General features: G+C 35.5%; 1 protein-coding gene across 1 annotated transcript; it reads right to left on the bottom strand.

Moving 5' to 3' along the window:
- Positions 1-6,658: 6,658 nt before the first annotated feature.
- LOC140183692 (uncharacterized) lies at positions 6,659-8,098 on the bottom strand. Its single transcript, XM_072232239.1, has 2 exons — positions 7,960-8,098; positions 6,659-7,173 (listed from the first exon to the last, which is right to left on the bottom strand). The coding sequence occupies exons 1-2, from the start codon at positions 8,096-8,098 to the stop codon at positions 6,659-6,661; spliced, it is 654 nt and encodes a 217-aa protein (XP_072088340.1).
- Between the last annotated feature and the right edge of the window lie 6,185 nt (positions 8,099-14,283).

Raw genomic sequence — 14,283 nt, 5'->3', positions numbered from 1 at the left:
GGTATTAAGAACTTTTCGGGATCCGGTTTCTTCTGAGGTAATATCTGCTAAATCCATGTATTCAGTTTATTGATGAGCAATGGAGGTTCATCCTCCCAAGTCTCATTACCAAATAACTTGGCATTCAGCTTCATGATTGCTCCTAGATACTGAGAAACTTGCTCTTCAACAGTGTCTTCGTCCTCTTTGGAGGAAGAATATTCATCAGAGCTCATGAATGACAATAGTAAGTTCAGTGGAATTTATATGGTCTTTGTATGAGCCTCAGATTCCTCTGGTTCCTCAATAGGGAACTTATTATTGGTCAGTGGACGTCCCTTGAGGTCTTCCTCACTGGGAATCACTGCCTTTTTACTCTCTCTAGGTTCGGCCATTTTGGTTATAGTTATGGCCTTGCACTCTCTTTTGGGATTCTCTTCAGTATTGCTTGGGAGAGTACTAGGAGGAGTATCAGTAACTCTTTTACTCAGCTGACCCATTTGTGCCTCCAAATTTCTGATGGAGGACCTTGTTTCATTCATGAAACTGAGAGTGGTTTTAGATAGATCAGAGACTATAAAACTGAGAGTGGTTTCATTCCTGGAGGACTTGAAATTTTTGAATCAAAACATTAATTGTTAGCAAGCATTTTTGAAAATGTGGAAAGATAAGATTTTAATATTATGATTTAAAACATGAAAAATTAAAAAAAATTGAATTAGAAACAAAATTACTTTCCTTGTGTCATCCTGGCATTAAACGCCCATAATGATATCCATTCTGGTGTTTAACGCCCATGTGGCTGCCTCTTTGGGCATTTAACGCCCAGCTAGATACCCTGGCAGGCGTTAAACGCTAGGAATCCTTCCTTACTGAGTGTTTTTCCAAACGCCCAGAATACTGCCCATTCTGGCGTTTAACGCCCAGAATGGTACCTTTACTGGCGTTAAACGCCCAGAATGATAGTCATTCTAGCGTTTAACGCCCAAATTGCCTCTTTACTAGCATTTTATTGCCAGTGAGCTCTTTTCTCTGTGATTCTTCTTCTTTATGTTATGAATCTTCATTTTGCTGTATTATTTACTTGAAAAGATATATATTTTTGACTTATTTGAATTTTTTTAATGAAGGGAGAGAAAAACACTAAATGACTCAAAACGTAAGAATTTAAGATCAAACCAATAATGCATGCAAGAATACTTTGAATGTCAAGATGAACACCAAGAACACTTTGAAGATCAAGATGAACATCAAGAACATATTTTTGAAATTTTTTAAGAAAAGAAAGACATGCAAGACACCAAACTTAGAAATTTGAATGTTTAGACACTATGAAGTCGAAAATGCATATGAAAAACAACATAAAACATAAAATAGGAAAATCATGAGATTGAACAAAGGAAATTGTCAAGAACAACTTGAAGATCACAAAAGAACACAATGCATATATTTTTTGTTTTTATAATTTTATTAAATTTTTTTATTTTTCGAAAATAAAAATAAAAAGCTTAAATATAAAATAAAATTATCCAATCAAAGCAACAAGATGAACCGTCAGTTGTCCAAACTCGAACAATCCCCGACAACGGTGATAAACCTCATTTGTAGGGTTTATCTTGTATTGATTTTAGGAGATTTTAACACTTTTTACCCACATTTATTCAATGAATTAGCATGATTTTGTGATTGTCTCCTTATTTGTGCTTAGATGTGAAAACATGCTTTTTAGTACTTTAACTTGATGATTTTAATCTCCCTTTGATTCCACTAGATGCCATGATGTGTTTGTTAGTGATTTCAGATTGAAAAGGCTAGGAATGGATCAAAGGAGAGAAGAGGAAAGCATGCAAAGTGGAGAAATCATGAAAAGCCAAAGAGTTGAACTCGCCCATGGACGCGCGCGTGCACCAGGCGCTTACGCGCACCTTGCGAATTACCCCATGGATGCGTACGCGTGCAGTGCGCGTACGCGTCGATGCTGATACTTGATTTTTAAGTGAATTCGCATCCAACAAATTCTCAAGGGTTGTGGGACCCAATTCTAACCAACTTTGGTGCCTAAACTGTTATTTAAAGCCAAGGATTAAAGAGCAAAGGGATTCCAATCATATACACTCATTAGGATTAGTTTAGAGTTAGTTTTAGAGAGAGAAGCTCTCACGTCTCTCTAGGATTAGGATTAGGCTTAGTTCTTAGATCTAGATTTAGATTCATGCTTTCTTCTACTTCTACTTCTCAATTCCTTGTTGTTACATTCATTCTTCTTCTATTATTTTGTTGTAATTTCCTTTATGTTGATCTCATGCTTTGTTGTAGATCAACTATTGTTCTTTCTATTTTCTTTCAATTCAATTCAAGGTAATTCATAATAATTGTGTTAATTTGATTTGTTGTTGTTAACTATTTGCAATTAGTTGTTTTTAGATTTTGTTCTTGTTGTTGGTTTACTATGCTTTCCTTTTTTTGCCTTCCAAGTGTTTGATGAAATGCTTGGTTGGATTTTAGAATAGAATTTTATGCTCTTGGCTTGAAAAGGTATCTTAGGAACTCTTGAGTTACTAATGTCCAAGTAATTGATGATTGGGAGCCATTGACTCTAGTTCTCACTAATTGAATTAGTGGAGAGTTAGGATTGATATAGCTCATTTGACTTTTCTCTACTAGCTAGAGGATGACTTAATGGGGTTAATCCTTGCCAATTCTCATATTGTGGTTAGTGATTAGGATAGAGATCCTTGACCACCAACCCTTGCCAAGACCTTTTTAGCTATTAGTTTACTTCTTTGTCATTTATCTTTCATGCTTCTTATCAAAATCCCAAAATAACTCATAACCAATAACAAGACACTTTATTGTAATTCCTAGGGTGAACGACCTGAGGTTTGAATACTTCGGTTATAAATTTTAGGGATTTGTACTAGTGACAATCAACTTTTTGTATGAAAGGGTTATTGATTGGTTTAGAAACTATACTTGAAACGAGAATTCATTTGTGAAATTCTATACCATCAAAAATCCAATCATCAAACGGCGCCAAAAACTTGGTGCACGAAATTGTGATCACACTTTTCACAACTCCGCACAACTAACCAGCAAGTGCACTAGGTTGTCCAAGTAATAACTTACGTGAGTAAGGGTCGATCCCACGGAGATTGACGGCTTGAAGTAAGCTATGATCATCTTGTAAATCTCAGTCATGTGGATTCAAATGGTTATGAGTTTGATAATTAAAGGATAAATAAAATGTAAAATAAAATAGAGATACTTATGTAATTCATTGGTGGGAATTTCAGATAAGCGTTTGGAGATGCTTTGTTGCTCATGAACCTCTACTTTCCTATTGTCTTCATCCAATCATGCATGCTCCCTTCCATGGCAAGCTGTATGATCCTCTGAGTGAAAATGGTCTGGCTACGGTCTCTGTACGGCTAATCAACTGTCAGATTTCTCGTCTCGGATGAAAAATACCAGGCACAGCTACCGCAGGGCTAATCATCTGTCGGTTTTCACTTGTGTCGGAATAAGATACATTAATCCTTTTGCACCCTGTCACTGAGCCCAACATTCGTGAGTTTGAAGATCCTCACAGTCATCTCTTCCCAGATCCTACTTGGAATACCACAGACAAGGTTTAGACTTTCCGGATCTCAGGAAAGCTATCTATTGATTCTAGCCTATACCACGAAGATCCTAATCCCGGGGTCGGATGCTCTGTTGTCAGGACACACGATGCGAATCCGTGGATCAGAGACCCAAGAGAGTATACTCTGGCTGGCATCCAATGACTACGTTGAACATCATACCACTTTGTAATTGTCAGGCACACAGATCTTGACTAAGCGAGTACTGAAGATAGTGGGTGATTGTCATGGGTCACCCCTTCAGTCTGACTTAACTGAACTAAGTACAAGAGTATATCTTGGAGAAGAAGTTGGCATGAATTGAAGGAAAAACAATAGTACTTGCATTAATTCATGAGGAACAGCAGAGCTCCTCACCTTAATCTTTGAGGTATAGAAACTCCACCGTTGAAAATACATAAGAGAAAAAGGTCTAGGCATGGCCGAATGGCCAGCCTCCCCAAAGATGATCATAAAGCTCAAGGGTTCCAAAGAAGACCCCTAATACAATAGTAAAAAGTGCTATATATACTAAACTAGTTACTAGGGTTTACAGAAAAATAAGTAACTAAGTGCAGATAGTGCAGAAATCCACTTATGGGGCCCACTTGGTATGTGTTTGGACCGATCTTTGAGGCTTTCACGTGCATAGGCCATCCTTGGAGTTAAACGCCAGTTTGGATACCAATTTGGGCGTTTAACTCTAGTTCTGGTGCCAATTCCGGCGTTTTACGCTAGAAAAGAGGTCTCTAATGGGCGTTTGGATGCCAGTTTGGGCCATCAAATCTCAGGAAAAGTATAGACTATTATACATTTCTGGAAAGCCCAAGATGTCTACTTTTCAATGAAATTGAGAGCGAACCAATTGGGTCTTTGTAGCTCTAGAAAATCTACTTCGAGTGCAGGGAGGTCAGAATCCAACAGCATCTGCAGTCCTTTCTCAGCCTCTGAATCAGATTTTTGCTCAGGTCCCTCAATTTCAGTCAGAAAATATTTGAAATCACAGAAAAATACACAATCTCATAGTAAAGTCCAGAAATATGATTTTTGCATAAAAACTAATAAAAATATACTAAAAAGTAACTAAAACACACTAAAAACTAGCTAAAAACAATGCCAAAAAGCGTATAAATTATCCACTCATCAGATCATATATTAATATGAGTTAAATATCTTGCACAAAACCATGCACAAAATACTCTCATATTTATGTCAAATGCAGAGGTAGAACCAATGTGAGTGGCAATGTAGTTACCTTAGGACAAGAAATATTATTCTTGTATAATGCACACTCTGCCACAATTATTGAAGATATTACTGCAATTTTTGCCATCTGATAGAAACTAATGCTAAACACAAAGAAAGATAACAGGGACAACAAATAATTAAGAGTAACCTAAACAAAACATAAAGAACAAACAAATAAATAAATAAAAAATAGAACAAATGATATATGGTTGGTTTACCTGTTCTACTTCAAGCTGACATTCGCAAGGCTAGATAGAGACATAACAAAGGCAAGTATAAACAAAGAAGACATGTGAATTGATTTTGAGGAAGGAGATGCATGGAACAAACTTAATGCATAATTCGACACAGCTATAAAAAACCAACTCACTACATAGTGAATCAGTGAGAGAAGTATTGAGAACTTGAACTGCACAGTTCATAGCACCTAGATAGAATCAAAATAAAATAAAAGATTAATTAACATATAAAAGAATAAGTCCTAATTTATATGATAAGAGAGTAAAGTAAAACAAACAATCAAACTTTTTCTTGATGAAGATATGCCAACTACAACAAGAAATTTGAAGGCAAGTGCTACAGCAAGAGTACACGTACGCTGCTGAAATAAATAAACTTTGAGAAACAATAAATATATTTGCCTGTCGAGTGTCAAAAATAGAATGAAATATGGTGAGTTTTGAGAAATTCCTCTCCAAATGAGACGTCCTAAACGCTTGTGCTTTTTGGCATTCGTGGCAGCTTAGTCTTTAGACACGTGTCCCAGAGACTGATAAGTAAATATAAGTTCACTAAATAAGGTTTACTTTGTAACTTGGGATCAAGTACAATTATTTTTGTAATTGCATTGTTCCCTCTTATTATTGGGGTTGAAATTTAGTATGCATATATTATATACTAGCTATCTACCTGCGCTTCCACGCAGTAAACATGGAAGTAGTTATGTATCCTGAAGGCAAAGTTTGTATGGATATTTGTTAGTATCAATAACGAAGTTTGAAAACTTATTTTCAATATTTATTAGAGTTAATTCGAATATGGTAAGTTTTCCATGTGGTACATTGGAAAGCACTAGTTCCTAATAATTGTAATGGAGTAATAAATTAGTCAATGTGTGTAAGTCATAATTGGGAATTATTTATATAGTGAGCTTGTCATTATGATTGTATTAATACCCAAATTTTATGATAGGAGAAAATTTTTGTGTGAGTGACCATTTGATTAATTATCGACGCTTTCATATTTATCATGGATGTTTGTGAAAGAAGTTGTTTGGATGAGTTATTTTTGCAAGTGGTTCCAAAGGTATATTGAATCTATTTTGTGGTACTTAATATTAAAAATGATAAATATATTAGCAGACATAAGGATCATACATGGTCTGCTCCAATTGAACTTCTGAAGCTATGTAAGCAGGTCATCCCCTATAATAATATCAACAATGAGTTTTTAGCATGTTGAGAAAGTTTACTTGTTTTATTAGAGATGTCAAAAACAGTGGATACATGGAAAGTGAAAATCTTTATATGCAATATACTTTCATCAATTATTAGTGAAGTTATAAAGATAGCTTTATAGAATGCTGGAGTAAGGACTAATTCTTATTATTGATAAAAGAAAATATTAGATGGAGTTGTTTGAATCATCATGTGAGATCACAATCTTCAAACTATTTTTATTTGTGACGCACGAGATCACAACATAAAGCTGCCATGTGTGAAGACAGGGTTTTTAAGAAGCAATCCGACCTGATTTAAAGATTGTCCTTGACTTTTATTAATAGTCATGGCATAGGACAGTATCATCGGGTATTATCTCCATTGAAATTTAAAGGGTAATCTTGCATCAGAGGGAGTCAAAGTCATCTTAGGAATGAAAACTTTGTTACCAGTGTTATCTCCTGATAACACCTCTGCTTGAAAAATCTTTCCACCTAATTTAGTGATGACTAATCTTGTGCTATTACAAAGTCCTGCTGAATGATCAATATTTTGAATAAGCATTACAAGGCATCCCTCTTTAAAATTGAGCTCACGATTTGGAAGACCTGAAGCTTTGATAGTTGCCAAAAATTTAGGAGTGTGGAGATTGTCAAATGTGTTATTACCACCTTTAAAGAAAGCTGAGTTAGAGCTCAAGTAGGTTTTCATTTCGTTATTGTTCAAAGAAAGCATATAGTGATTAAACTCTTCAACAATGTTAGTAGTCAGAGCTAATATTATGCGACCTTGAAGATGACTAAAATCAGTTGAGTCTTTTAAGTAATCACCATAGATAGCTTGAACAATTGCCTCAATTGGATCATGAAGTTCTTTTATAAGAAGCTCTGGTGGAATACTAATAACAATAGTACTATCTTATAATTTTCCTAGTTTTCCATCACCCACATCAAGAATCCCATTTGCAAATTGCCTTAAATTTTCAGTGTTTTCATCTCCAGTAGTAGCTCTTAGACATATATTTTGTGTTAACCTAAGTAACTTACATTGTTTCCAGAGATAGGAGGATCTGATTGATGCATTAACAATATCCTACCTAGATCCCTTTGTCATCACTGGAAGTATTTGCCTAAAGTCTCCACCTAGAACAACTATTTTTTCCTCCAAAGCTTAATCCCGAGCTTGATTCATTGTTAACTCACAAAAAATCTCTCATCATTTGATCTAGTGCCTTAAAATAGAATCTATTCATCATAGGAGCTTCATCCCAAATAATTAACTTTGTTCTTGTGATTAATTATGCCAAAGGAGTACCTTGTTTGATATTGCGAGTGCGATATTCATCTGATGTGAGAGGAATTGCAAACCTAAAGTGTACTATTCTGCCTCCATGCGATAAAAGAGATGCAAAACCACTTGAAGCAATGGTTAACACAGTTTTATCTTTTCATCTAAGTCCAGCTGCAAGAGTTTTCCAAATGAATGTCTTATCAGTGCCACCATGTCCATATAAAAAAATAATTTCCCACAATCCAAGTTTACTGCATTAATAATATGATCATGCACATGTCTTTGTTCTATCGTTATTTGCAGTAAGTAATTTTCATATTGTTGATCCAATGAACGTCGATGATAACAAAGCTCATCCATGATTAGTTTGTTCTGAGAGACACCTTCTCTTACAGATTGATTATTCTTGATATTGGGAAATGGCATTATTGAGAAATCTCGCAACGATTTTCCATTGCGATTAAGATTTTCTTCTATCTCAAGTAGAGTCAACTCAGATAACTCATCATCTGTCAAAACCATATTTGTATTGTATATAATAAACTATAATGTTAGGTACAATATGATATAGTATTATAGATTATTGTACAAATCAGCATGGTAATATTCTCAGGAAACTCAAATAATGATAATATATATTTATGTAATTCGTAATCAATGTTGGTGATTGAGATGCATGCAAGATATAACATGTTTCAAGAGTAATAATAGTTTAAGACAAAACCTTGTAAATTGAAACATGTTCATGTGATTATGAAGAATTCCATCAGCTAGCAAAGTCTAGCACTTGTTCCATACGACTTCTAGTCGAACCATTTAGTTTGACCATAATAGAGTTGCAAAAAGCTTCTGTAAATAATGACCAGATCCCTAATGGTTTGCTTCTTCAATGGCATCGATGTCTTCTTGATCATCATCTAGTAAGCCTCTTGCATAGCATGCATCTCTAAATGATAAGTACACAATACCCCTGTATGTTCTAAGATCCTTATAACTTGTTGGACCTTGAACAATGTTTAACAATATACTAAGATAATATAATTCTCCAGATGTTAGAGGGAAAAAACGAGACTTCCAATGATAACGTTTCTTTACTTGGGAATTCATTGTAAGTTAGTTGTCTTGCAATCTCATATTTTTTATTTGCCTTGAACCACACGACAAACATGGATTCTCAAACTGTTGCTTTATTTACAGTAGTTGACAAAGTTCATCTTCGTCTTCAAATAGCAATGTCTGCTTATCTGGTAAGTAGAAGCTTAGTCCCTCAACAGATGGCTTCCGATAGTGAATATTAAGAGCAAATATTCTCCATGCAAATTCACATGGAGAAAGATGTAAGAATCAAAACTAACTAACCGTCCAATTAGATAATTAATATTGCCCAAATTAGGTTCTAAAAATTTAGAATTAGAATAAGGGGATTTAAATATGATTTTTGGACTCAGTAGATTTTTCTGAGTCAGAAAATGTATTTTCTGTAAGAAACCGAGAAAAATTGCGAACCAGCAGCCAAACTGGTCGAACCGATTTAAGTCTGCTCGGCACTATGCGAGAAGAGAAAAAACAGTAGAAAACCTTAGACAAATAATTAAAGCAAAAATCGGGCGTTAATTTTAAAGGTTTGGCCCAACGGGCTTAAAACGCTAACGGGTTGAGCCAGACCAAAGTTGGGCCCAAGCCCAACATATAAACAGGTTCATTAATGAACCCATTCAGCCTCATAAACACAAAACACAACATATTGCAGAGGAAAGGGGAAGAAGGAGAGAAACCTCATTTTTACTATTCACATAGAGCTTTCCAAGCTCATAACTTGAGCTACAGAGCTCCGATGGCCGCACCGTTTGCAGCCACGCGATCCTCGCGAAGAGCTCTACAAAACCCACCAAGAAACTGGTAAGGAAATCACGAAATCCATCTCAATTTTTCGTTCCAAAATTTATAAATTTTAGGGCTTTGTGTTGAATTAAATTTTGTGATTTTGGGTGTTTAGATACACTCTAGCCTTTGATTCCTATTGGATTTTGCTTCCAAAACTGTTGGATAAGGTGAGTTGCTCTTGAACCCTTGTGAAATTATAATTATGATGAACCCTAGGTTGATTAGTTATGATTTGTGTGTATATAGCTTGATTATTGTGAGTTTGGAAGCCTTTGGATTTGAGTTGATGCTTGTTGGAGTTGATTGGTGGCTTCGATTGTGGTCGGAAGCTTGATTTTGCACTAAATTTGAGTTTTGGTACATATTGTGAATCGGCCAAGGTATAGTTTCGGTTTTCTCTATGTAATATATAATATATCTGGACACTTACACTACAAGAAAAACACCCATTCAGGTACACTTGAAAAGTGTAGCTGAAAGTGAAAAAAAAAAGGATGCCTTAGGCTACGGCTACGGCTACGCTTTTTGGGGTGATTCCTATTCGGCCATTGCCTATTCTCAAAGGCTACGCTTTTCTGCACCAAAGGTTACGCTTTTGGCGTTTGGGAATAGGCTACGCTTTTCAAGTGATGATGTTCAGGACCAAAGGCTACGCTTTTCAGCTTTCATTCTTCCAGAATAGGCTACGCTTTTCAACGCTACTGCATCACTTGTAAAGCGTAGCCCCATAGTATACCATAGATACTTTTTATAAGCGTAGCCTTAGGTCCCTCTTTTTTTTTGGTATACTATAACTACTGTATATAAGTGTAGCCTTAGGTCTCTTTTTTTTCCTCTATACTATAGCTATTATATATAAGTGTAGCCTTAGATCTCGTTTTTTTCTGTTTATATATATATATATATATATACAAGTAAATACAACATAATAATTAATAATATGATTACATGTATAATAATTTTGTATTTTTATTTAAATAAATTAAATATTATAAAATAAAAATAAATACATAATTATACTAAATAATTTCTTTAAATAATAAAAATCTCAGTGCAGGACTTATATAGTAAAAGGCATCCAAGCTTTTCAAATATGACAAAGGTTGCACTCCCTGAGGAATCAATAACTTTCACCTTAATTCTATACCTGTTTTTATAATATATACAAATGAAATAATCAACACAAATAAACCTCATACCAACACTATAACTTCAAGGAACACAAATCAACATGCTTTGAAGACTTTTCACAATAGTATGACCCAAGCTTCAGAACAACTTCAGTGCCACATCTATATTGAGCAACAAACCAATCAGGTCCACCAATCACTCCCATAATTGTACCATACATAGCATAATCACTATCCTAAAAGAAAAGTAACAATAAAAATGGCATTAGTATTTTAATTTGGACTTGAATGATGAACATAAAAAGAAAGTGAAAAATAATAAAAAATGACTAACCTCTTTACATTCCTTCAATTCTTCAATTGTTTTCCGAGGTGTAATCTCGAGAAAATCTTCTGCAAGTGAGTAATAGTGATCACGTTTTTTAGCACTATTTGATTTCAAAGATCATATAAAGAAAGCAAAATTTTAGATATTATGTAAAGGAATATAACAATACTATAGCATAGCCATAAAGCTTTAAAAAAAGGTTGAACCTCGTATTAACGTTGGAAAGGGGTTTCTGACTAATCAGAAATCTATCAAAGTTTTGTTTATGCTTAACGGTGCTATCAACCTGTTGCAACAATTCGGCACAACAAAGGGAAATAGAAAATTTAGTTAGCAAAGACAGTAAACTTCAAGAATAAAAGAAACAGAGGAGTGGCGGCAAAGACAGCAGATGCTGGTGGTGCTGGGTGAGCAGTGAGAAGTAGTTAAAAGATGATGGCAACAGAAAAATCATGCAGTATAGAAATCATAGTAACAACCTAAATAGAAAATCATAGTTAAAAAAATATGTAAAAAGAAAAATAACAAGAACATGAATCAACTAATAGAATCAACCAACATAATAGAATCACAGTAATAACAAGTTAACTACAATAATTAAAAAAGAAAACTCAAGTAATAACAACATAAATTAGAGATGGGTAGCACTCAAGATATAAGCAGAAAGACAGCAAATCAGAAATCTATGGGAATCTACAGGCTGTGTTTATAGAAATGGATAGCACTCAAGATATAAACATAAACCTTCAAAGCTTGTCCCAATTGAAACTATTTGTGCTGACCTAACTTAGAATTTAAGGAACATGAAGCACAAATCAAAATACATGGAATTAGTTAACAGATAGAGTGAAGAGGAGGTACCTGTCAAAAATTTGAACCTATTCCATCATGGATGCCATTCTTTGCTGATCAGCTTTTAGAAGTGATTCAAAACCAGCTAACATGCTCTTATCCATGATTCAACCAGGGATTTTGGAGAAGAAACTCAAACCCAAGGAACGAAATTGAAACAAGTTAACTAATAATAATATAGGATGAAACTAAAGACCAAAAAGAAATAGAAAGCAAACAAAACTTAACTAAAGATGAAGTAGAATTTTGTGCAGAAGATGAAGTCTACTAGTTCCTCTGGGAATTTGTGCAGCTTCCTCTAAATTCATGTTTCCTCTGATAAAATCAACAATGGAATCATCAATTTGGAATCAAAGGTGATCATAAGCACGAGTGACCAGAAGCACTAATAATATGCCTTATGGCTTATAATAAAAAATAATATGCATAATAAACGAAATTCACTAATGAAACCAGCAAGAGTGATCAGAAGCACTAATGAAACAGAAATAATAGAGTTGTTGTACAACAACAAAAAATATTCACTAACCTTTCGGCAAGCTTTAACTATATCTAACTCTGGGAATTGAGCACCACCTCGAATGTCCTATCACCATAAATAAATGCAAATAACTCAGCCTCACTAAATGAAAGTAGAAAGAGGGAAGTTGGATGCACAAAGTATACCTTGCAATAGTACCGCTTCAGCACCGTCGTGACTCTGAGGCTGGTGAGTGGTGACGGAAGCCATGACAGTGGATGGTGAGAGACAAATAGAGGGTTGAGAGGGAAAGGGTGATGGCAGATGGTGAGAGGCGCGGCAGAGAGAGGGCTGAAAGAGGAAAGGTGGCGACACCGTTCGTGAGCCGTGAGGGGGACCGAGGGTGCGCTACATCTTGTGGTGCTGAGAGAAGAGGGTTGTGTGCAGACCCTAGAGCATAGTTATCAGAACTAAACCGGCAATCAATCCGGTCATATGACCAGGTCATTGGGTTACTGGTTCAACCGGTGTGTCACTAGTTCATCCGGTTGACCCGGTCATAATCTAAAAAAAATAAAAGTATATAAATGAAATTAAAATTATGTACTAAAATTAAAATATAAGTCTTTACAAACATAATAACAATAATCAAATATTATTTTTTAGACATAACTAATGATGTAAAAAGAGATAATAAACTAGTTTCTAATATAATTTTAGAGCATAAGAAACACAGAAACAGATTTGGAGTTTCATGTATATATTTATAGGACAAATTTAGAGCTTGATCAATATTTTTCTCATTTTAATTTGCATCTATATCTTCCATAAGAAACATTACATTATGCAGAACATCAGAAATAGAGAAAGAAGAGTTTGAAAAGAGAGCTTCAAGAAATAAGTGAACAGAATTAACTTCATCTTATTCATCCATCAATGAATCAATTATACACACTTCTTAGAGAGATACAAGATTTTTATTTATAACAGAGTTAGAAAAGAGAGAAAGATAAGAGATTAGAACAAATTTAACACAACAACAACAAGGATTAGTAACAAATTCAACTCAACTCAATTATCCAGAAACAAATTCTACTTCCAGCGACAACCACATTTATGATATGTTCAGCATCAAATTCAACTTACAGCTGACAACAAATTCTACTTTTAGAATTCTAGCAATAAATTCAGCTATGATAACTATGATAACTTTCAGGCAGCAACAAAAACTTAAACTATGATAACTTTCAGGCAGCAACAAAAAAACTTCAATTCTCCAAATATGATTTACAGCAGATTAACATTAGCTAAATCATAATTTCAGCAACAAACTCAACTTTGAGTAATAAATTCAAGATGTACTAATAATTTACAGCAATAAAATTGAAATAGGAATAACAGGGCTGAAGATGAAACTCACATAGGCAGATAGATGAAGTAAGCGTTGATGGCCGAAGCAGGAAGGTGAGCTTACGAACTATGATAGAATGCGACAGAGCTTGAGCGGCGATGTGCTTGAAGCGGCGACATGAGCTCGAGGCGGTGACGAGCTTGAGGCGGCGACGTGAGCTTGAGGCGGCGACGAGATTGAGGCGGCGACAGAGCTTGAGGCGGCGACAGAGCTTGAGGCCGTGACGAGCTTGAGGGGGTGACAGAGCTTGAGGCAGTGACGAGCTTGAGGGGGCGACCAAAGCTTGAGCGGCGACGAGCTTGAGGGGGCGGCCAAAGCTTGAGGAGCCAGTGATAGGCTTGAGGGACAGAGTGGCAAGAGAAGAGAGAGGTGAGATGGGTTCTGATTCTAGGTTAGGGCACCACGCAAAGAGGGTAAGTGAGGGAGAGAACAAAGAACGACATTGTTTTTTTTAAAAAAAAAAAAGATTAATCCGGTCTGGGTCACCGGTTTTCATGAAACACGACCGGGTCAATCAGTTTTTACTGGGTTTATTACTTAAACGGTTCAACGAATGGCTCGACCCGACCATATGACCGGGTGACCGGGTTTTCGGTCGATCCGGCTGGGTCCAGCCGGGTTTGATAACTATGCCCTAGAGTG

This window comes from Arachis hypogaea, chromosome 1 (assembly GCF_003086295.3).
Source record: "Arachis hypogaea cultivar Tifrunner chromosome 1, arahy.Tifrunner.gnm2.J5K5, whole genome shotgun sequence".
In the NCBI taxonomy this organism is placed as follows: domain Eukaryota; kingdom Viridiplantae; phylum Streptophyta; class Magnoliopsida; order Fabales; family Fabaceae; genus Arachis; species Arachis hypogaea.
This window is presented reverse-complemented; position numbering and strand designations above follow the sequence as displayed.

What these genes read in the sequence shown, in the direction of transcription:
- LOC140183692 (XM_072232239.1), bottom strand. Translation starts at nt 8,098, where the DNA reads ATGGTTTTGACAGATGATGAGTTATCTGAGTTGACTCTACTTGAGATA. An exon ending in TAATCAATCTGTAAGAGAAG is followed by an intron (nt 7,174 to 7,959) that starts GTGTCTCTCAGA and finishes GTATTCCACCAG; the next exon opens with AGCTTCTTATAAAAGAACTT.